At 37.0% G+C, this 23,892-nt stretch overlaps 1 protein-coding gene and 1 pseudogene across 1 annotated transcript in view; one reads left to right on the top strand and one right to left on the bottom strand.

The window, feature by feature from the left end:
* PHYHIPL (phytanoyl-CoA 2-hydroxylase interacting protein like) overlaps window positions 1–23,892 on the bottom strand; it is a 96,994-nt gene that overhangs the window by 11,896 nt on the left and 61,206 nt on the right. Inside the window, exon 2 of the mRNA XM_027091907.1 lies at window positions 403–599. Coding sequence (XP_026947708.1) covers window positions 403–599 — 197 coding nt within the window. The remainder of the gene's footprint in view (window positions 1–402; window positions 600–23,892) is intronic.
* On the top strand, window positions 4,930–6,626 carry LOC113612214 (HAUS augmin-like complex subunit 6 pseudogene; annotated as a pseudogene).

Raw genomic sequence — 23,892 nt, 5'->3', positions numbered from 1 at the left:
CATACCAGTTTTGCCTCCACTTAAACATTTATTTCAATATCCTGATCCATAAAAATGTCTTTTTCTGGATCATCCTTTGAATTGGCTGTAATACCTCATCAGTTACCTCATTAATGTGTTAAAGAAAATCTTTAACACATGTTAATTTTTATGTCTGTATGAGAGTCAAGATTTCAGCTTTCCCAGAAAAAAATGTATTTTACCCATATATTTGGCATTTCATTTTCTTACACAATTTCTTGAAGGAATAGGGCTTTTAAATGACATATAATTTTTATTCTTCCCAATGTCAAATATATCATATTAGTAATTAATAGAACCTTATTCCTTCTTTCAAAATGTCCTCATACTTATTAGAAAGCTTTAAGATACAAATGAATACAAGGATGTTTAGAATTTTACCTTGTGTTTAAATTTATTGGAGTTCTTGTTCTCTTTCTTATTGAGGTCAATGAAATAGTGTGTAATACGGTCTTTTGATTTTGAATCCATTTCCCATGAAATCTTGAATGAGTCACACGTAATGTTGCTTATTTTGATGTTATGTGGTACGGGAAGTTCTTCCATCTCTGCTATGCCACTGTCTTGTGATTTGTTTCCTGCAAGAAAACAATGCACAGATAATTTCCAACCCATAATGGATTTTTTCTAGTTTGCAAGACCATTAGCTGTGTACCTGTTTCTGAACTCACCTAATTACTAAATTTGAGATTTCATTTTGTTCATGAAGTAATTTGAGTGTTAATGATAGTAAAACTATCATTACAAGATCATATTACCAACAAAATGCATAAATGAATTAATTAGTCCTTACCACCTCTACGTTTTCAATTCCTTTTCCAATTTCTGCGTTCACAGAAATAAAAACAATAACACTGGTGATCCATCTTTCTAATCTATGAAAGATTAGCCTTACATGGTAGGTTCTGCTGAAAGGCCCCAAGCGACCATTTTTCTTACATGACCAATCGATTCTGCTCTAAAGTAATAATACTAGGTGTTTTAAGCCAGATGAAATCAGAAATGTTGATAATGAAATGAAACAATCCAGTCAAATAAAGGCAATGTTTCTTTTAAAAAAAATCTGAGGTATCAGTGAGTCAATAAAAATTACTCTCCCTTCCCTCTTTTGGAAATTTATATATAGAAATGTAATGTTTATGCTACGTACATAAATAATATCAAAGACCATTCTCTTAACAGTTACTATGTGAAGGATTACTCTAGGAATCTTTTTACCTGTTGTATCTTCCTAAATTTAATTTTGAATGCTGAAACAATAGATAAGGTTAAAAGAAAGAAAATGACTGCCATGTTGATTGATATCATTAAAATCTTGAAGAACGCATCTGACGTCTAGTTACTTTACAGACTATGTCCTACATTTCCAATTAGAGAAAATGTTATCACTTTGGCTAATATTATAGAGCAGAATATGATGGATGACAGGACAAAAAGAGAAAATACAGACTTGCCAAGTTTGTTTCATATGTAGGAAAGACATACTGAGTGAAATTTTACTCCACTTCTCCTTCCTATGTTCCCTTCCCCCAAGCCAACATAAAATTCAGTGCCCAAGAAAAAAAAGTGTAATTGTTATTTATGTTATAAAAGTTGTAGGTCATAAATCAGCTACATAATTTGTTCCTTAAAAGAATAAACAGGGACTTCCCTGGTGGCACAGTAGTTAAGAATCCGCCTGCCAATGCAGGGGACATGGGTTCGATCCCTGGTTCGGGAAGGCCCCACATGCTGCGGAGCATCTAAGCCTGTGTGCCACAACTACTGAGCTTGCACTCTAGAGCCCCTGAACCACAACTGCTGAGCCTGCGTGCCATAACTGCTGAAGCCCACGCACCTGGAGCCCGTGCTCCACAACAAGAGAAGCCACCGCAGTGAGAAGCCCGCACACCGCAATGAACAGTAGCCCCTGATCGCCACAACTAGAGAAAGCCCGCGTGCAGCAACGAAGACTCAACAGAGCCAAAAATAAATAAATTAAAAAAAAGAATAAACAAATCTTGATCGACAATAACTGAAAGGAACAACAATCAATGTAGCAACACCTTCCACTTCCATATTAGCTTGTGCTCTCTGCCCCCATACTCCCATCTCAATTACTGATATAAATCTTTTGATATTCCCAGTCTTATTAAATCATTCACCTATGTTCTCTCATCCCAAGCTGTGTTGTGGCCAGAGGAACCCGATGACAGTCAAAGACTAATTTCGAAATAACTGAAGTTCTTTATTGTCATTTCTTGAACAATACTTTTAAAAATCCTTCTTTCTTCTCTCATGTACTCCCTCACACCCAGGCTTTCCCAGATTCCCACTCCATAAAACTCCCAGAAAAATTACTCCCTCACCCTTTTTTCCCTCCCCACCTGCCCTCGTAGAATCTCAAAATTGCTTCCTGCTAAAGCCTTTCAGAAGTCAAGTGTAGGGAAGAAACAAAGTGGAATCTCTTTAGTGGCCTTGGGAAAGGGAAAGGCAATAAATATACAAACAGTAATTTTTGTTCTATTTATAAAAGCTCACATTTTAACCTATTATTCTGACTGCAGTTATCTTTAAAACGTAAGCAACGTTAAATGAAAAACTTTCTGGACTAATAGCAGAAATTTCTGTACAAATTATATGCATTATGAGGAGGAATCAAGATGCCTGAGGAGTAGGATGTGGAGCTCACCTCCTTCCACAAACACATCCGAAACACATCTTCAAGTGGAACAATTTGCACAGAACATCTACTGAACACTGGCAGAAGACCTCAGACTTCCGAAAGGGCAAGAAAACCTCCACATAAGGACAAAGGAAAAAAAAGAAAAAGGAGTTGGGATGGGACCTGTGCCCCAGGGAGGGAGTTGTGAAGAAGGAAAGGTTCTCACACCCTAGGAAGTCCCCTCACCGGCAGGGAGATCAGCCTGGACGAGGGGGAGCGTCAGAGACTCTGAGAAGAGTGCAGCAACCAGTTTGCGGAAGGCAAAATGGAGTGACCTACTGCCACCCTGTGCTCCCTAGCCTGAGATGCTCATCCACTGGTATGGGTGGGGGCTGCGTGCTGAAGCTTGGGCTTCAGAGGTCAAACCCAGGGAGAGGAACAGCGTTGCCTGTGGGGACTGTGGCAACTGAGGGTGTATTTGGAAGAACCTGGGCATGCCAGAGGGGCAAGTCACCATTACTGGGGGGTGCATGAGGACAGGGTGGGACTGCCATAGGAGCTTCTTTCCCTGTGTGCATGCTCTCAGGCAACAGAACACCACATATATGAGCTCTTGGGGTGGGCATGAGCTGCTACCGTCACCGTGGGCTCCAGAAGTGGGCGTGGGCTGCTACCAAAACTAGGGGACCTGTGCGCAGGCGCGAATTGCTGTCCCCACTGTCCTGGGGGTGAGTGGGCCCTGCCGCAGCTAGGAGACCTGGGAACAGAAGCTAGTTGCTGCCCCTGCCGTATGGGGAGCACGCACGGGGGGTGAGCAGGCACCAATCACTGCCCCTGCTGTCCTGGGAATGCGTGGGCCGTAGCCACCACTGGGAGACCCAGGAGCAGGTGCCCATTGATGCCCCTGCTGTCCTGGGGGCACATAGCCAGTGCTGCCACTGAGAGACCCATGGTTGGGGGCGGACCACTGCCCCTGCCATACCAGGAGAGCATGCAAGGGCTGCTGCCCCTATGCACCCCATATCAAGGGGATAATGGCCAGTACACACTGACGAAAGAGGCAGAAAGCATCCAAACTAAAAGTAGCCCCTCAATTCTGGACAAGATGGTGGAGTAGAAGAACTTCAGCTCACTTCCTCTTACAAAAACACCAAAATCACAACTAGCTGCTGAACGACCATCAACAAAAAAGACTGGAACCTACCAAAAAAAAAATTTTACACCCAAAGACAAAGAAGAAGCCACAACGAGTCGGTAGAAGGGGTGCTTCCGTGATATAATCAAATCCCATACCCTTTGGGTGAGAGACCCACAAATTGGAAAATAATTATATCCCAGAGGTTCTCCCACAGTAGTGATAGTTCTGAGCCCCAGGTCAGGCTCCATAGCCTGAAGGTCTGGCATCAGAAGGAGGAGCCTCGAGAGCATTTGGCTTTGAAGGCCAGCAGGGCTTGAGCGCAGGAGCTCCACAGGACTGGGGGAAATAGAAACTGCACTCTTGGAGGGTGCACACAAGATTTCACATACACTGGGACCCAGAACAAAGCAGTGACTCCACAGGAGCCTGGGCTAGACCACCCTGTGTGTTGTGGAGGGTCTCCTGGGGAGGTGTGGGTTGGCTGTGGTGCAGAGGAGGGGCAAGGAGACTGGAGGTGGAGGCCCCATAAAATATCGATTGGCACGAGCTCTCCGAGAGGTGGCCATTTGGGCACTGAGACCTGGCTCCACCCAACAGCCTGCAGGCTCCAGTGCTGGGATGCCTCAGGCCAAACAACCAGCAAGGGAGAACACAGCCCCAACCATCAGCAGACAGGCTGCCTAAAGTTGTACTGAGCTCACAGCCACTTTAAACACACCCCTTGACATGGCCCTGTCAACCAGAGGGACAACACACAGTTCCACACACCAGTGGGCAGGCAGAAGTCCCTCCCTCCAGGAAACCTGCACAAGCCCCTGACCCAAACTCACCCACAAGGGTGCAAACACCAGAAGTAAGAGAAACTACGATCCTGCAGCCTGCGGAAAGGAGACCGCAAACACAGAAAAGTCAGACAAAACGAGACGGCAGAGGAGTATATTCCAGATGAAGGAACAAGATAAAAACCCAGAAGAACAAGTAAGTGAAGTGGAGTTAGGCAATCTTCCCCCAAAATAATTCAAAGATGATCCAAGATCTTAGAAAAAGAATGGAGGCACAGATCGAGAAGACACAAGAAATGTTTAACAAGTCTTAGAAGATTTAAAGAACAAACACTGATGAACAATACAATAACTGGAATGAAAAATACACTAGAAGGAATCTATAGTGGAATAAATGAGGCAGAAGAATGGGTAAGTGAGCAGTATCAGAGACCTCTTGGGCAGCATTAAATGCCATAAATTCACATTATACGGGTCCCAGAAGGAAAAGAGAAAGAGAAAGGTCCAAGAAATTATTTGAAGAGATTATAGCCAAAAACTTCCCTAATGTGGGAGAGGAAACATTCAGTCTCGAATGCATAGAGTCCCATGCAGGATAAACCCAAGTAGCAACAGGCCAAGACACATGTTAATCAAATTGATAAAAATTAAAGACAAAGAAAAAATATTAAAAGCAACGAGAAAGCACAAATAACATACAAGGGGTGGTGACTTCGCTTCGCTGTGCAGTACTACCGTTAGAGGCTCTAATTCCCTGAGACTTTAGAGTCTCAGGCCACTTGAGGCATGTGAGGCGAAATGGTTCTGGGCAAGAGGATCAGGTGGTGGCAATGGAGGGGCCACCGCCATCTCAGGATACCTGTAGGGAAAAAGCCTGAGGGGCCCTCTCAGTCGTTGGAGACTGCGCTTTCTTCCTTTGCCGGGCTCTGCCTACCGCGAAGATGAGTTCGGCCTGGGTCACTTCTTTCGAGAAGGAGCATATCTGGATGTATTTGCAGGCACTCAGCTTCGAGCCGGGCTCGGTGAGTATAGCCGGTGGAAAGATCGTGTTGCACACGCACCTCGGAGTGAACACGTTTGACAAGTTGAACAGTGATGCCTTTCAGATAGCTTCTTATTTTTTGTTTCAAACCCTTGACCAGTCTCTCACTAAAGAAGTGTTCAAACTTTGTTGGCCTCCATTTGACCAAAAATGTGATACTGAATTCCGAAAACATTGCTGTGAATGGTTTAAAAAGATTTCTGCTGAATGTGGAAGTAGCTTTCTTCAAGTTGTTGGTTCACTATTTCTTTCTCCTGGTGGTCCTAAGTTTATTCATCTGATGTATCACTTTGCAAGTTTTGTTGCAATAAATTATATAAAAACCCATTCTAAAAATTCTTCTATACATTTTAGAGATATTTAACATAAAGCCACAAGATTTGTGCAAGTGCATTGCCAGATGCCATGTAGCACATAACAAAGTTTTACAAATTTTGCAAAGAGAAGACTGTTACCCGAAAATGCACAACTGTCAGTTAAACAAATACGAAATTTGAGATCAGAATGTATAGGACAGCAAAACCAAATTAAAAAAATGGAACCCTATGATGACCAAATTAATATACAAGAGAAAATTCAAAAGGTTCGGTCTTTGTGGGCTTCAGTGAATGAAACACTCACGGCTTTGGAAAAAGAGAAGTTGTTAGTTCAGTCCTTACAACCAATATACTTTAGATGGAACTAATGTTGCTATCAATATTCCAAGGCTCTTACTTGACAAAATTGAGAAACAAATGTGTCAGCTGCACATAGGAAATGTTTAAGAGGCTGGAAAATTGAATCTCTAAACAGTTATTCAGTTATTAAATGAAATCTTGAAAGTAATGAAATATGAACATTGTCAGGCTAACCAAGCAAGACTGGCAATAGACCTTCACTTCCTTGAAAAAGAGACCAAATTTCAGAGAGAAAGACTCATTTGCCTGAAGAGAAAGTTGTTTCAGATTGCCTCAAGTGTGTGCTTCAGAAACCTGTGCTGACCAGTTGCATAGGTGAACCAACAAAACAAAATCTGTCAGATTTGTTAAATAAGGACATAATTTGTAAGCAAGATTTCGAATGTACAGCTTTACAGAACAAGCTTTTAGAAACTAGCCAAATAGAGACATTCTCCCCTGCTGTAGGCAATAGGAGAAATGTCATAGGTAGCAGTGAAGAAGAGTATATTAAAATATCAGACCACTGGAAAGCTTCTTACAAAGATCTTTCCATGCATAAAAGTATGTTATGGAATTCTTTTCAGATATCAAGTGGAATTAGTTCCAGTTTTAAAGGTAGTGATTTTGGCATATTACATGAAACTCTTCCAAAAGAAGTTGGTCACTTAAGTCTTAATAGCTCCAGTAGTACAGAGGCCAATCTTAAACTGGAAGCAAATAGTCCTATGCACAGTGGCATTTTCCCAGAAGGTGTTGTGGGAGGAAGACAGAATACTCCAGAATCAGACTTTAATTTACAGGCTACTTGCAGTGGATATGAAGCTCTGAAGAAATCTCTGTCCAAGCAAAGGGAAGAAATTTGCCTCTCTAATCCTGAAACACTTGAAAGACACAAACCAGAATTGAGCCTTACTTCCCAATACATGCAAACTGATGATATGCTTAACTTTTTGGGCACTCATGATTTGCACATTGACTATACAAAACCATCTTCATGCATGTCCCTTGGTGAAAGAAAACAGTCTCTTTCACCACTAATTAGGTTTTCTCCAGTGGAACAAAGATTGAGAACCACAATACCATGTAGTCTTGGAGAACTTCTACCTAATTTAACAGTCAATTTTGCTGAAGAAGAAATCTTGAATAAGAGTCTTGATGCAAAAGAATCTCCATCTGACTTGAAAGATGAAGCAGTAGCCCAGTCAATTTAACTATGATGAACTTAAGTTGAAGCAATGTCACAGGATAAAAACTGATTTGTAATTTAAATACACATTGGAAGTGTAACTGTTTTTCAAGGTCTAAAAAAGTCCTAAATAATGCTTTTTAGCCCTCTCTACTGATTTTAGGTAAGGAGAGTATGTTTGGATTTTCTCTCTCTGTATAGATATGGGGTTGAAATGTGAAGTATTTGGAAAGCAAACAAGTTATGAGAAGCCATTTTGGTTTCTTGCATAATCTTGTAAGCATGAAGTGAATGGCAAAGTATTAGGTTAACTAATTCATTATGTTCTAATTTCAGATAATTAACATAAGGATGAGTAGTTTTTGATGTGTTTTATTAAGTGGATAACTTAATAGCCATTGGATATACTGATCTTTCTTTTTAGGGAAATAAACAACTTTTATTGTTTCTTTTTAGAACATTCTGGTACTAAACAAAAAAAGTGAGGAAAGTAATGCTTTGGGGTATATAATCAAAATGACAATATTTAAGTTTGGGAAAGCTCTAAAGAGGCTTAATGATTATTCAGGTAGGTTGATCCTGAAAAATGATGTTTGATGGAATAAAGTGCATGTGATGATAGTGAAGACTGGAGCAGGATGAATTTAGAAAAAAGGAAAAAGGTGGAAGATGACTAGATACTTTTGAGGGACACTAACTATAAATCCATTCAGTGGGTTGTATAGCAGTTTTATATTTAGTCTAATTTAGACTTTGAGAATTTAACTCTAGTTTTTTTTTTAACAGAAAAAATGTAAATTAAAAAATTAGTCTGTGTTTTTTTTTTTTTTTGGGAGGGCCACTGTTTTGGGGGAAGGGAGCTCATTTTTTCTTTAATTTTTTAATTTAAAAAATTTTTTGTTGGAGTATGGTTGCTTTGCAATGTTGTGTTAGTTTCTGCTGCACAGTGAAGTGAACGTGCCATAATCATACACAAATCCCCTCCCTCTTGGGCCTCCCTCCCTCCCACCCCCCATCCCTCCCAACTGGGCCATCATAGAGTGCCGAGCTGAGCTCCCTGTGCTATATAGAAGGTTAAGGAAGCTAATTTTTAAATTTTTTTTAAAATAGTGATCTTGGGGTCTTATTTATTTATTTTTATTTAATTTATTTTTGGCTGTGTTGGGTCTTCGTTTCTGTGCGAGGGCTTTCTCTAGTTATGGCAAGCGGGGGCCACTCTTCATCGCGGCGCGCAGGCCTCTCACTATCGCGGCCTCTCTTGTTGCGGAGCACAGGCTCCAGATGCGCAGGCTCAGTAGTTGTGGCTCATGGGCCTAGTTGCTCCGCGGCATGTGGGATCTTCCCAGACCAGGGCTCGAACCCATGTCCCCTGCATTAGCAGGCAGATTCTCAACCACTGCGCCACCAGGGAAGCCCAAGGGAGCTAATTTTGATAGTTACTTTCCTCCTCAAAAACCATCAGGTCCCCACTGCCTACAGAACAGCTTCAAATTTACTTGAGAAAATTGAATTTGGGGTTAAATAACTTGTGCAGTGTTACACAGCTAAGTCAGTGGTGAAGCTAGGATTTGACCCTATTTTCCTTCCTTAATATACCAACAAGACCTCCTAGAAGTAACTAAAGGGCCAGGATGTAGGATATGGCTGCAAGAGTGGGCCTTCTGTACTCTAAATGGGAGTCAGATGTGAGGCCTCTTGTACAGTGTCCTGCCCCATGTAGTCAGACCCCCCTGGCCAAGAAACGGGCTTGTCTTTAGCATCCAAGTGAATATATGCCATTGCCCTCTGTGAACCAGGAGGTTAAGCACACTCTGGAAGGGTGATAGCACCTACAGCACCCCTGTGTCTAGCCTCAACTCTTAACCATCACAGCCTTGTCCAATTTGCCAAGAAACTGGCAAAAAGAGGAGAAAAGTTTTAGGGAAGAGTTCTGGAAGTGGATGGGCTTAATAGTTCATCTTCTCTCACTCATTTTGGCTTACTTTCTCTCTGTTGCTTGTTTGATCCAAGTTTGAAGGCCAGTCTTTTTTTGTGTGAGAAAAGACAGAAGAAAAGCACAAATAACTACATTCTTTGCAGTGGAAAAGAAAGAGAAAGAGAAAAGCTTCTCCTAAGGTGCCATATTCTTTTACTAGTTAATAGAACAAATAGGGACTCTAAGTCTACTGGGAAACTATCCTTTAGTCTTAAGAAACCTAGTATCGGTAAATCCAAAATTAACACGTTAAGGAGAAGGTAGAGCTATCATATTAGCATCTACAAAGTGCCAGAACTATTCCTGGATACTAAATAATACATATCATTTAATTCTTACACCTCTGTAAGACAGTGATATTGTACCTATATTACAGGTAATGATACCAAAGCTAGGGAGCTTAAATGACTTGTCTAAGATGGACTCGAGGAATTACCTGGGATACATCTTAAAAAAACGTATATTCTGTAGGTCTAAAATGAGGATTAGAAATCTGCATTTTAAATAGCTTCCCTGGTAATTCTTTGGCTCAATAAAAAGCTTGAGAGCCACTGCTAGGAGATACAGATTCACATTTAGCCCTGGGGTATCTTCAAGAAACTAGGTACACTATTACATACATACTGCTTTAGAGATTTTAGCTCTCTGATGAGGAAGCTGAAGTTCACCCATAAGTGTGGGCCCTGAATTATTGAGAATCAAATGATCAAAATATCTTTGGATATTAATGGATTTACAAAAAACCACAATGCTGTTAAGTGAGTCATACCTGTGATAGGCTGAGAGGAAGGGAAGAAAAAAGACCTACAAAAACAATCCCAAAACAATTAACAAAATGGCAGTAAGATCATACAAATCGATAATTGCCTTAAAGGTAAATGGATTATTAGGCTCCAACCAAAAGACACAGACTGGCTGAATAGATTTTAAAAAAACAAGACTTGTATATATACTGTCTACAAGAGACCCACTTCAGACCTAGGGACACATACAGACTGAAAGTGAGGGGATGGAAAAAGGTATTCTATGAAAATGGAAATCAAAAAAAGCTGGAGTAGCAATACTCACATCAGACAAAATAGACTTTAAAATAAAGACTGTTACAAGAGACAAGGAAGCACACTACATAATGATCAAGGGATCAATCTAGAAAGAAAATGATACAATTGTAAATATATATGCACCCAACACAGGAGCACCTCTATATGTAAGGCAAATGCTAATGGCCATAAAAGGGGAAATCGACAGTAACACAATAATACTGGGGGACTTTAACACCCCACTTACAACAGTGGACAGATCATCCAAACAGAAAATTAATAAGGAAACACAAGCCTTAAATGACACATTAGACCAGACAGAGTTAATTGATATTTATAGGATATTCCATCCAAAAGCAGCAGATTACACTTTCTTCTCAAATGCACATGGAATATTCTCCAGGATAGATCACATCTTGGGTCCCAAATCAAGGCTCGATAAATTTAAGAAAATTGAAATCATTTCAAGCATGTTTTCTGACCACAACACTATGAGAGTAGAAATCAATTACAGAAAATAAAATGTAAAAAACACAAACACCTGGAGACTAAACAATATGTTACTAAACAACCAATGGATCAAAGAAGAAATCAAAGAAATCAAAGAAATCAAAAAAAAAATACCTAGAGACAAATGACAATGAAAACACGATGATCCAAAACCTATGTGACACACCAAAAGCAGTACTAAAAGGGAAGTTTATAGCAATACAATCTTACCTCAAGAAACAAGAAAAATCTCATATCATTGAAACTAAAAGCTGGTTCTTTGAGAAGATAAAAAAAATTGATAAGCCTTTAGCCAGACTCATCAAGAAAAAAAGGGAGAGGGATCAAATCAACAAAATTAGAATAGAAAAAGGATAAGTTACAACGGACACCACAGAAATACAAAGGATCATAAGAGACTACTACAACTATACACCAATAAAATGGACAACCTAGAAGAAATGGAAACATTCTTAGAAACGTACAACCTTCCAAGACTGAACCAGGAAGAAATAGAAAATATGAACGGACCAATCACAAGTTCTGAAATTGAAACTGTGATTAAAAATCCAACAAACAAAAGTCCGGGACCAGATGACTTCACAGGCAAGTTCTATCAAACATTTAGAGAAGAGTTAACACCTATCCTTCACAAACTCTTCCAAAAAATTGCAGAGAAAGGAACACTCCCAACCTCATTCTACGAGGCCACCATCACCCTGATACCAAAACCAGACAAAGATACCACAAAAAAAGAAAATTACAGGCCAATATCACAGATGAACACAGACGCAAAAATCCTCAACAAAATACTAGCAAACTGAATCCAACAATGCATTAAAAGGATCATACACCATTATCAAGTGGGATTTATCCCAGGGATGCAAGGATTTTTCAATATCCACAAAAATCAGTGTGATATATCACATCAACAAACTGAAGAATAAAAATCATATAATTATCTTAATAGATGCAGAAAATACTTTTGACAAAATTCAACACCCGATTATGATAAAAGCTCCCCAGAACGTGGGCACAGAGGGAACATACCTCAACATAATAAAGGCCATATATGACAAACCCACAGCAAACATCACTGTCAATGGTGAAAAACTGAAAGCATTTCCTTTAAGATCAGGAATGAGACAAGGATGTCCACTCTTGTCACTATTATTCAACATAGTTTGGAAATCCTAGCCATGGCAATGAGAGAAGAAAAAGAAATAAAAGGAATCCAAATGGGAAAGGAAGAAGTAAAACTGTCACTGTTTGCAGATGACCTGATACTATGCATAGAAAATCCTAAAGATGCTACCAGAAAACTACTAGAGCTTATCAATGAATTTGGTAAAGTTGCAGGATACAAAATTAATACACAGAAATCTCTTGCATTCCTATACACTAACAATGAAAGATCAGAAAGGAAAATCAAGGAAACAATCCCATTTACCATCACATCAAAAAGAATAAAATACCTAGGAATAAACCTATCCAAGGAGGCAAAAGACCTGTACTCAGAAAACTATAAGATATTGATGAAAGAAACTGAAGATGACACAAATAGATGGAGAGATATACCATGTTCTTGGATTGGAAGAATCAATATTGTGGAAATGACTATACTACCCAAAGCAATCTACAGATTCAATGCAATCCCTATCAGATTAACAATGGCATTTTTCACAAAACTAGAACAAAAAAATTTTTTAATTTGTATGGAAACATAAAAGACCCCAAATAGCCAAAGCAATCTTGAGAAAGAAAAACGGAGCTGGAGGAATCAGGCTCCCTGATTTGAAACTATACTACAAAGCTACAGTCATCAAAACAGTATGGTACAAACACAGAAATACAGATCAATGGAACAGGATAGGAAGCCCAGAGATAAACCCACGCACCTATCGTCACCTAATTTATGACAAAGGAGGCAAGAATATACAATGAAGAAAAGACAACCTCTTCAATAAGTGGTGCTGGGAAAACTGGACAGCTACATGTAAATGAATGAAATTAGAACACTCCCTGACACCTTACACAAACATAAACTCAAAATGGATTAAAGACCCAAATATAAGGCTGGATACTATAAAACCCTTAGAGGAAAACATAGGCAGAACACTCTATGACATAAATTGCAGCAATATCTTTTTTGACCCACCTCCTAGAGTAATGAAAGTAAAAACAAAGATAAACAAATGCAACCTAATTAAACTGAAAATCTTTTACACAGCAAAGGAAACCATAAGCAAAATGAAAAGACAACCCTCAGAATGGAAGAAAATATTTGCAAATGAAGCAACTGACAAGGGATTAATTTCCAAATTATACAAACAGCTTATGCAGCTCAATATCAAAAAAACAAACAACCCAATCAAAACAACAACCAAAAAAAAGACATACAGATGGCCAAGAGGCACATAAAAAGATGCTCAACAACACTAATTATCAGAGAAATGCAAATCAAAACTATAATGTTGTATCACCTCACACCAGTCAGAATGGCCATCATCAAAAAGTATATAAACAATAAATGCTGGAGAGTGTGTGAAGAAAAGGGAACCCTTCTACACTTTGGGTGAGAATGTAAATTGGTACAGCCACTATGGAGAACAGTATGGAGGTTCCTTAAGAAACTAAAAATAGAGGGACTTCCCTGGTGGTCCTGTGGTGAGACTCCGCACTCCCAACGCAGGGGGCCCAGGTTCAATCTCTGGTCAGGGAACTAGATCCCACATGCCGCAGCTAAGAGTTCACATGCCACAACTAAAGATTCTGCATGCCGCAATTAAAAAAACAAAGGAAAAAACCCAAAAAAGATCCCGCACGCCACAACAAAGATCCTGCACACTGCAACAAATATCCCGTGTGCTGCAACTAAGACCCCATGCAGCCAAATAAATAAATAAAATAAAGATTTAAAAAAAAACCCTAAGGCTTCCCTGGTGGCGCAGTGGTTGAGAATATGCCTGCTAATGCAGGGGACACGGGTTCGAGCCCTGGTCTGGGAGGATCCCACATGCTGCGGAGCAACTAGGCCCGTAAGCCACAACTACTGAGCCTGCGCATCTGGAGCCTGTGCTCCGCAACGAGAGGCCACGATAGTGAGAGGCCCGCACGCCGCGATGAAGAGTGGCCCCTGCTTGCCACAACTAGAGAAAGCCCTAGCACATAAGTGAAGACCCAACACAGCCAAAACAAAAACAAAAACAAAACCTAAAAATAGAGCTACCATATGATCCAGCAATCCCACTCCTGGGCATATATCTGGAGAAAATCATGCTTCGAAAAGATAAATGCACCCCAATGTTCATTGCAACACTATTTACAATAGCCAAGACATGGAAGCAACCTAAATGTCCACTGACAGAGGAATGACTAAAGAAGATATGGTACACACATTCAACGGAATATTACTCAGAAATAAAAAAGAATGAAATAATTCCATTTGCAGCAACATGGATGAACCTAGAGATTACCATACTATGTGAAGTAAGTCAGAGAAAGACAAATATCATATGATATCACTTATACATGGAAACTAATTCAAAAAATGATACAAATGAGCTTATTTACAAAATAGAGACTCACAGACTTAGAAAACAAACTTATGGTTACCAAAGGGGAAAGGTGGTAGGGAGGCATATGTTTGGAGGTTGTGATTAACATTTACACACTACTATGGATAAAATAGATAATGAACAAGGACCTACTGCATAGCACAGGGAACTCTACTCAAATATTCTGAAATAGCCTATATGGGAAAAGAATCTGAAAAAGAATCGATATATGTATATGTATAACTGACTCACTTAGCTCTATTCCTGAAACATAACATTGTAAATCAACTATACTCCAATATAAAATAAAAATTAAATTTAAAAAAGGAATCGTATGCATTATAACTGTCTACATAATTTCACACAACAGTGAAAAAATTGTTTTTTAAGAAAAAAATAAAGCTATTTAGCATTTGACCCAATTTAATGACAATACTTCAATATACTGACAGTAACTAAAATACTATATTTTGCCATTTAAACTTCCAGCATGTTATCTTTTCAACCTTAAAGTTATAAACAATTATTTTCTAGAATACTTTATTTTATATGGTTTCTCTTCTACTTATTAAAACTTGATTAAAATTTTGTTACCTTTATTGAAAGGAGGAAACTTTTGCTCATATCATATTTTGCTATTCAGAACAATATAAAGCTCAAACCTATAAAGGATATGCTATATCAAGAACCCTCATTTTCAAGCTACTTATCATAATCCCAGTTCTTTACAAACCTACTTAGCCTCTATGCAGCTTTCTTACTTGGGAAGAAAAAGATAAGAATTTAATTTAATAATTCCTACCAGTTTACATGTAACTTGCTTCCTACTCATGCTGTGTGAATCAATTTTTAACTGAGATTTTGAGATAAGTGACAGAAGACAATGATTCTGTCTTTAAAACCGGTGAAACAACAGTGATCCACATGTTGTTAATATTCAATAACCAGCCAATACTATCTTAGATCTATACGATCAAGTGTATTTCCAAATGCAGCTTCCCTTTTTTAGTAAGACTTCATCTTAAAGGTAATTCTAGCTACATTTCTCTACTTTACACACCAAATAATTCTAATAACTCTGGCTGTGCTGCTCACTGGTAATACTGAATGGAGAACAAATAAGTGGCACTTTCTATCCATCCAAAAGATGAAAACTGCTTTTTCAGAACAAACATTTCAAAAGCACTTTTCCAACAACAGCAATTATTAAAATGTAAACTGAAAACATAGCCAAATTATACTGATATATTTTATATGTTCGGCTCTTCTCTCAATGAACTTAAGTTGTCTTGCAAAAAATGATCAGATATTAAAAAAAAGATTTATTGAAATATAATTCACATACCATACAGCCATTCGTTTTAAGTGTACAAGTCAATGGCTTTTAGTAGATTCAGAATTGTGCATCCGCCCCACAATCAATCACAGAACATCTTTTTTTTTTTAATAGCAGAATAAACCCTACACACCTTAGTTATCACTCTCCAAGCCCAACCTCTCCATGTCCCCTCTTCCCTCAACTACTTATCAGTTTCCTGTCTCTAGATTTGCCTATACTGGGTATTTCATTTAAATGGTATCATGTAGTAAGTAGTCCTTTGTGATTGGCTTCTTTCACTTAGCATAATATTTTCAAGGTTCATCCATGTTGTAAAAAGACTTTATTCCTTTTTATTGCTGAATAATATCTCATTGTATGGATATACCAGCTTTTGTTTATTTACTTGTCAGCTGATGGACATTTGTTACTACTTTTTGGCTATCATATATAGTGTTACTATGAACATTCATGTACAAGTTTTTTTTTTTAATAAATTTATCTATTTATCTATCTATCTATCTATCTATCTATTTTTGGCTGCATTGGGTCTTCGTTGCTGTGTGGACTTTCCCTAGTTGTGGCATGCAGGGACTACTCTTCATTGCAGTGCACGGGCTTCTCATTGCGGTGGCTCCTCTTGTTGCAGAGCACGGGCTCTAGGCATGCAGGCTTCAGTAGTTGTGGTACACGGGCTCAGTAGTTGTGGCACATGGGCTTAGTTGCTCTGCGGCGTGTGGGATCTTCCCAACCAGGGCTCAAACCCATGTCCCCTGCATTGCTTAACCACTGTGCAACCAGGGAAGTCCTCATGTACAAGTTTTTGTGTGAACGTATATTTTCTCTTCTCTTGAGTGTATGCCTAGGAGTTGAACTGTTGGTTCATAATGGTAACTTTGTTTAACTCGGTAAGGAACGGCCAAACTGTTTTTCAAAGTGGCTACGCCATTTTACAATCCCACCAGCAGTGTACGTGGGTTCCAATTTCTCCACATCCTCATCCACACTTCTTACTATCTAACTTGTACTTTTGGTGTCATATCTAAGAGACCATTGCCTAATTCAAGGTCACAAAGATTTACACCTACATTTTCTTCACCTAAATTTTCTTCTAAGAGTTTTACAGTTGTAACACATTTAAATTTTGGATCCATACTCAGTTAATTTTTATACACGGTGTACAGTAGGGGTCCAAGTTCATTTTTTTCATGTGGATATGCAGTGATCTCAGCACCGTTTATTTTAAAAGATTATTTTTTCCTCATTTAATTGCTTTGGCACTATTGTCAAAAATCACTTGGCTATTGTATGATTTATTTCTAGACTCTCAATTCTATTCCATTACCACATTGTCTTGAATACTGTAGTAGCATTGTAGTATATCTTGAAATTGAGTAGTGTGAGTCCTCTAATTTTCTTCTTTTTCAAGATTATTTTGGCTATTCTGGGCCTCTTGACTTTCTACGTGAATTTTAGGATCAACTTTTCAACTTCTGCAAAGAAGTTAGGTGAAACTTTGATAGAGATTGAGTTGAACCTATAGAGCAATTTGAGTGATACTGTCATCTTAATGATATTATCTTCTAATCCATAAAGATGACTGCCATTTATTTAGGTCTTTAGTTTATTTCAACATGACCAGATATAAATGCCTTAGAAGTATTTAATGAGGAAGTAAATTTACATTATCAATGAAAAGATCACTGTAAATTCATTCCTTGTTAAAAGTCTTTTATGGAAGTTAACAAGCATACACCAAGTTTAGAAACGAATATAATGAATCCCCATGTACATATCACCCAGCTTCAACAATTATTAACATTTTGCCAGTTTTGTTTCATCTATTTACCACCTACTTATATTCACCTTTTAATTTTTTTTTTTTTGTGGTACGCGGCCTCTCACTGTTGTGGCCTCTCCCGCTGCGGGGCACAGGCTCCGCACGCGCAGGCTCAGCGGGCATGGCTCACGGGCCCAGCCACTCCGTGGCATGTGGGATCTTCCCGGACCGGGGCACGAACCCGTGTCCCCTGCATCGGCAGGCAGACTCTCAACCACTGCGCCACCAGGGAAGCCCCGCTTTTAATTTTTTGATGGTATTTTAAAATATAATTTCAGACTTACAGAAAAGTTGCAAGAATAGTACTAAGTGCTCCCGTATCTTTCCTAAAGATTCTCCAATTATTCCATCTTAGACCCTCCATTCTCCTCTTTTCTCATTCCTCAAGTTTCGCTGGATCTCCCCTTCTCTTTCCAGTTGCTCTAGGGATGGACTTTGGAAAGGAGTTTGAGAAATAGTTGCACTGATTTTTTTTTTTTAACTTAGAGGTAATTTGAAGGTTATACATTCTCAGTTTAAAGTTATTCTGAAGGTGTGGAATTTAGGTCATGGTATGTATTTTTTGTTGTTGTTGCTGTTAATCTCTACCTAATATCTGGGTTGGGAGATTCAGATTCAGCTATTTAGAAATCAGATTCATTCACTTATTTTTACCTTGTGTTAAGTTAAATCATTGTTGGAAAGAATTTTTAATTTTAGTAAAACTTCCTGAAAGGAAGATTTTGCAGTGAAATCTCTACCTTGGATGATTTTTAGCTATATTTTTAGCAGGTGGTTGAACTAAGTAAGTGGCTTCTCACATTGACTTTGACAAATCATTCAGATTTGTAAAACTGGTTGAGGATGCGTATCATTCTGCTACTTAAATGTGTGTCCCTTCATATTTTTTTTTACTTATTACAACTTTTATTAAGTACCAATTATTTACATATCAAGAGCATGCAATAGAAGAGGTGCAAAGATGTATAAACTAGCTACTGTCTCAAGAATATAAAATGGGGAAGAATGTGGAAAATGCAATATTAAAAGTTATCACATAATCTAACTGAAAGACAACATTAAGGGAATCAAGAAGTGTTTCAGAAAATATGTGACACTCTTCCTTGTAGGAGAAGTAAAAACAATTTATTAATATCAATAAATAATTGACATATAACATTGTTTCAGGTATATAACTGTGTTGATTTGATACATATGTTAATATAATTTGTATATTGCAATATGATTACCACTGCAGAGTCAGCTAATACTCCATCATGTCCCATAATTATCATTTCCTTTCTGTGGTGAGAACAATTAAGATCTAGCCTCTCAGCAACTCTTAAGTATATAACAGTATTATTAGCTATAATAACAATGCTGTGGGAGAAGCAGAATTTCAACAGGTGAAGACAGTAGTGAAAAAACTGAGGACATGGCATTCTAAATGGAGGCAACCGAAAAGGCATTAAGAAAAAGTATATTTTCATTTTAGTTAATTCAGCATATTGTATATGAAGAAAATACTGAGTTAGAATTCTAAAAGAGACTAAAAATGTTGTCATCAAAGTTGAGGAATTATTTCTAAGAGAAAAAACTAATGGTTGCTTTAACATGAAGTTCAATAGGTACAGCACAAAAGATAAACTTTCACTGAAATGTATCCTCAGACTCATAGTTGGTTCAAATGTGCCCTTCAAATATACCAAGAAAGCAATTTTTAAATATCCTGAATATCCAGTGTAATTCCATGTATTTAAGAAGACATCTGTGAAGTGCACACACAAACTCTGTATCTAAAGGAACTTAAAAGGATCTAGACTCACTAAAACCTTTTAAGTGTACAAAAGGATAATAAACCCACTTTGCATCTACCTTTAGTATCACATACTACAATCTATGCACATAAAACCAGTGTTAGTGCAGCATTATGAATTTATATATATCGCTAGAATACTATATATTCAATATATTCCATAAATTATCCATTTTATAAGAAAGAGATTCTTCAAGTTTGCATATTTTTCCTTTTCCCTCTCAAGAATTAGAAAAGTTACTCTAAACAAACATTATGCATTATAATCCTTACTCCTTCATTTTAGGGTCATGTTCAGAATAGAAATCTTTCAACATAATCTTTTTGTTTCATTATATACATGTATGCACATTCATTTGTTTGAATATATAATACACACATACGTAATACTTTTTCTTTTTGATAGCTTTGGACAGAGATTTAAATTATTTACCTATCAAAGTCCTTAACTAAATTCCTTACAACCTGAGATGTCTTTATCTTTTTGAAAGATATACAAAAGAAAAAAGTTACTTGGTTATCAAGATTACCTCGTGAAGTATATTGCCAATTTGATTAATCCAAAAATGCAGTTTTACCTTGAATAAAGATTAAAAATTTCACCCACCTAATAAACAGATGTACTCGGACAAACATTGCAACAGAACATGTTTCTATTTATTGAGGACCTCTATGTTTTTAGCAAGAATTTTACACCATTGTCCCGTGGCCGCCCTAGTTTTGTAAAAATGAGTAATTTTTCTTCCTCATATTATCTTCTCTAGAGTGCTATAATAGAAGCCAATCTAAAATCTTAGTTACAGTAGATAAAAGGGCATAAGTGACTCAGTTTGAATAAAGTAAGAGTGTTTTAAAAAGTTAATAAATGTAGTTACTTTTAAAAATAAGTGTTGGGCTGTTCTTCTAAAAAAAAAAAATGCAGGTGTTAGGTTCACTTCCCTTAAAAACAGCAATTAGGAGCAATTTCCTCATACCTTATCTTTTTTTCCTTCCTAAAGTTTTAGTGATGAAAAATCAGCTAACATAGTACAAAAAGGAAGACATTTTATAATTTTATAATTAAAATTATATATGTATATATGTTTAAATAATTATATATGTTAATAATTTTCATTATAAAAATAAGAGATACAGTCTGCTAGGGTAAAAATACATTTCTCTTCATAAAAACAACTTTAAAATGTTGCAATATTTTTAAAGTCATGAAAGAAAAACTCATTAAGATAGTAATAAAACTCAAAATAGTAACCACAACAAAACCTGAAACTGTTCTCTGCTTTATTCACAGTAAACTCCCAAAATAAAAATACTTCGTGGTAACATTGAATATTGTTGGAACTCTTAGGAAAAAACACAAAGAAGAAAATAAAAATCATTTGTAATTCTCTATACTATTAACATACTATAGAATATTGTTTTGTAACTTGTTTTTCACTTACTATATTATGAACAATTTCCTATGGCTACATACCATTCTAATCTTGTGTATTCTATTCTACCAATCAGTCATCCTAACACTGGACATGTAGATTGATTGTTTCCAGTGTTTTCCTGTAATAACACTCAGTTAACACTATTCTATGTAAATTTTTGTGCCTATCTATGATTATTTATTTTTGGATAAATCCCACAAACTTCAAATGTTGAATCACATTAGGTTTCATCAATTTGTATTTGCAACTACAGTTTTTCAGTGCCTATTTTTTGCACCTTTATCAATTCCATTTACTACTATTTACAATGTCCACGTGTTTTGATGGGCAAAAATTGGAATCTTTATCTTAAAAAAACAAAAAATGAGACTTTACTTAACCTGTACACCTTACACAAAAATTAGCTCAAATTGATTAAAAAACTTAAATGTAAAACATAAAAACCACAGAAGTGCCCTTCTACCATTGTTTTAGCTAATTTCTCCTTTTTACTTTCTATATCTCGATGTCACATTGTGTGTGTGTGTGTGTGTGTTTGCGTGTAATTATAGCTTCATTGGGCATTACAGCCTTTTTAATTAAAAATGACCATTTTCATCTTATTAAGTGTAATACATTAATTATACTCTGAAATAATTTATATCCTGTTTTATTTCAATTTGCGTGTGTATGAAAATTTTTGCTCTTTCCTGCATTTTATTTTTCACTTTCAATCTTTTTGGCTAAATTTGTTTTAGGTGTATCTTTTGTTTAGGTGTATCTGTTTCTGACCTCCATATATATACTATCTTCTATTTTCATTTTTGACCTTCCCTTTACATTCTCAGCAAAAAATTCTAAGTGTTTCCTCCATATCTCTGATTTATTTTCTTCAGTGTGCCTTCCATTCTTTGCTGCTAATGGAATTTTACTTGGTATAGCATTATTAATTTTCTTATATTCTCTCCTGTTCACAATTAGGTCTCTTTATATATTGGTTTATTATCTAATCTTTCATTTTTTTGTTTTATTAAATCTAATTTTGAATTTTACTGAGAATATATAAATCAGAATCTATAAAAGTTACATGGTTTTACTACAGAAAATCTTTCTCATAAATGCTATTCTGCTTCTTATTGCTAAAATTTTCTCAACCTATTTCTTTGTAGAATCTTTTCATAGCTAGGTCTCATTTTAACTTTTCTGTGTATTTATCCTTGAAAAAGAACACATCTTTAGGTTTGGCATAGGACAGATCTCCTCACTTGCTGTAAGAGAACACTATCAAAATTTTTCTCTTAGATCTTAATCTGAAGGGGCAATTGTATGTTTATTTTTCTGGTTAAGTAATTCTGAAGTCTGTGTGAAGGGGAAAAGAACCAGAGACATGGATAATTCGAGGACAGAAACTTCATCTTAGATTATTTTCTTGGTTTTGGCTAACCAATGAGCAGGGGCAGGTTTGCCACCTGTAGCATTCTGTGTGGTCTGTTTCCTCCAGTTACAATATGTAGCTATTTGGATTTTGGATTCTTTTTATTAAATTGCTGGTTCTCACATTAGAAAAGTGTCTTACTACTTTAGGGATATGCCTCATTACCCACCAGGTGGTACTGGTGGATAACTTCACTTTCTGTGGCCCCTGGCACACCTGCTTTCAAGAACTACTGATCCACAGCAACAAGAGAAAATTCAAGTGGAGTTGTGCTCCCTATCCATCCCTCTATCCACCAAATCAGAGGGTTCTAGAACAGGTCCCTTATAAGAGCTTCTCCACTATTTTTCCTGCAATACCACATGGTTTTCTGAGGAAAAGGAGTCAAAATTATAAGCTCCTTTCTACAATGGGGATTTCATGTGTAAATTATATAACAGAGACACCCCAGTGAGTGGAATGCCGATGGAAGTTTCCCATAATGTTCAGTATTAAAGACATTTTTCCCCTATTTTAATTTTTCCTTATTCATTTTGGCCAAGATCTTGTAGACAAGATTACTTTGATATTTATGCTCAAAATGACCATCTTACTGAGATTCTTTAATTCACTTAAAAAGTAGTAACTTCTCATCCTTTTTGTCTTTTTAACTTAAATTCTTTGTGGCAGCATTCTCCAGACTACCCTTATGCAATTTATTATAATATTATCAGATTAAAGTAAACAGTAGAGCTATATTTACATGTTTGTAGAATTATACATTCTTTCTGAGACTGGCCTTGGAGATCCAGTCAATAGTTCTCAAATCTTTTCATTCAACAGATTAGCAAAATTTCATACAAAACTAAGAGAATTGTTTTTATTTTGTGAAGAGTAAAAACAAAACTGTAGTTTATTACAATCACGATTATAATAAAATTACATTTTAACATCAAATGTCAAAATACCTGATCTCAGAATAAAAAGTCTTCTAAAATTGAATAAGTTAACTTTATGAAGAACTGACTAAATTTTCTATATTTTCTCATTTAACAGAAGACTAATGAAAATTTCTCTATGGCTTGGTACTAGTTCTAAGGACTGATATTTGAAAACCATTTGATACATAGTTCAATTTCCCTTCTTTGTAGATAAATAAACTAGGGCTTAGGGAAACTAAATGATGTGGCTACAGTTAAAGACTGGGTAATTAAATGAACAAAAAAATGTAAATCCATGTTTTTTGCTTTTTTTTTTTTAATCCAAGTCGATGGACTTTTTTCATTACATTATGTTGTCTTTCCCAGTTTAGTTTCTTGCTGGTTTTCGATTTTCAACATTGTGTGTTATATATGTGATCAGGAAAGTGTGGGCAAAGATGCCAGTGGTAAGATCAACTAAATTATTTGGGTACTCTAGAAGCTGTTTTGCATGAAGTCTAAACGATGGTCACAGCCCTTAACATCCTTGCAATCTAACTGAACAGCTTAATGGTAATTCATACTGAACTCGTCTAATTTCACATGGTACTGTTTCTCTGACTCTTTCACTGAATTCATTAATTTAAGTCTGGAATTAAA

Source organism: Aethalodelphis obliquidens, unplaced genomic scaffold (genome assembly GCF_003676395.1).
Source record: "Aethalodelphis obliquidens isolate GAN/ISIS:26980383/991018 unplaced genomic scaffold, ASM367639v1 scaffold73, whole genome shotgun sequence".
Classification (NCBI taxonomy): Eukaryota; Metazoa; Chordata; class Mammalia; order Artiodactyla; family Delphinidae; genus Aethalodelphis; species Aethalodelphis obliquidens.
The sequence above is the reverse complement of the archived record's forward strand: the minus strand, read 5'-3'. Positions and strand labels throughout refer to the sequence as shown.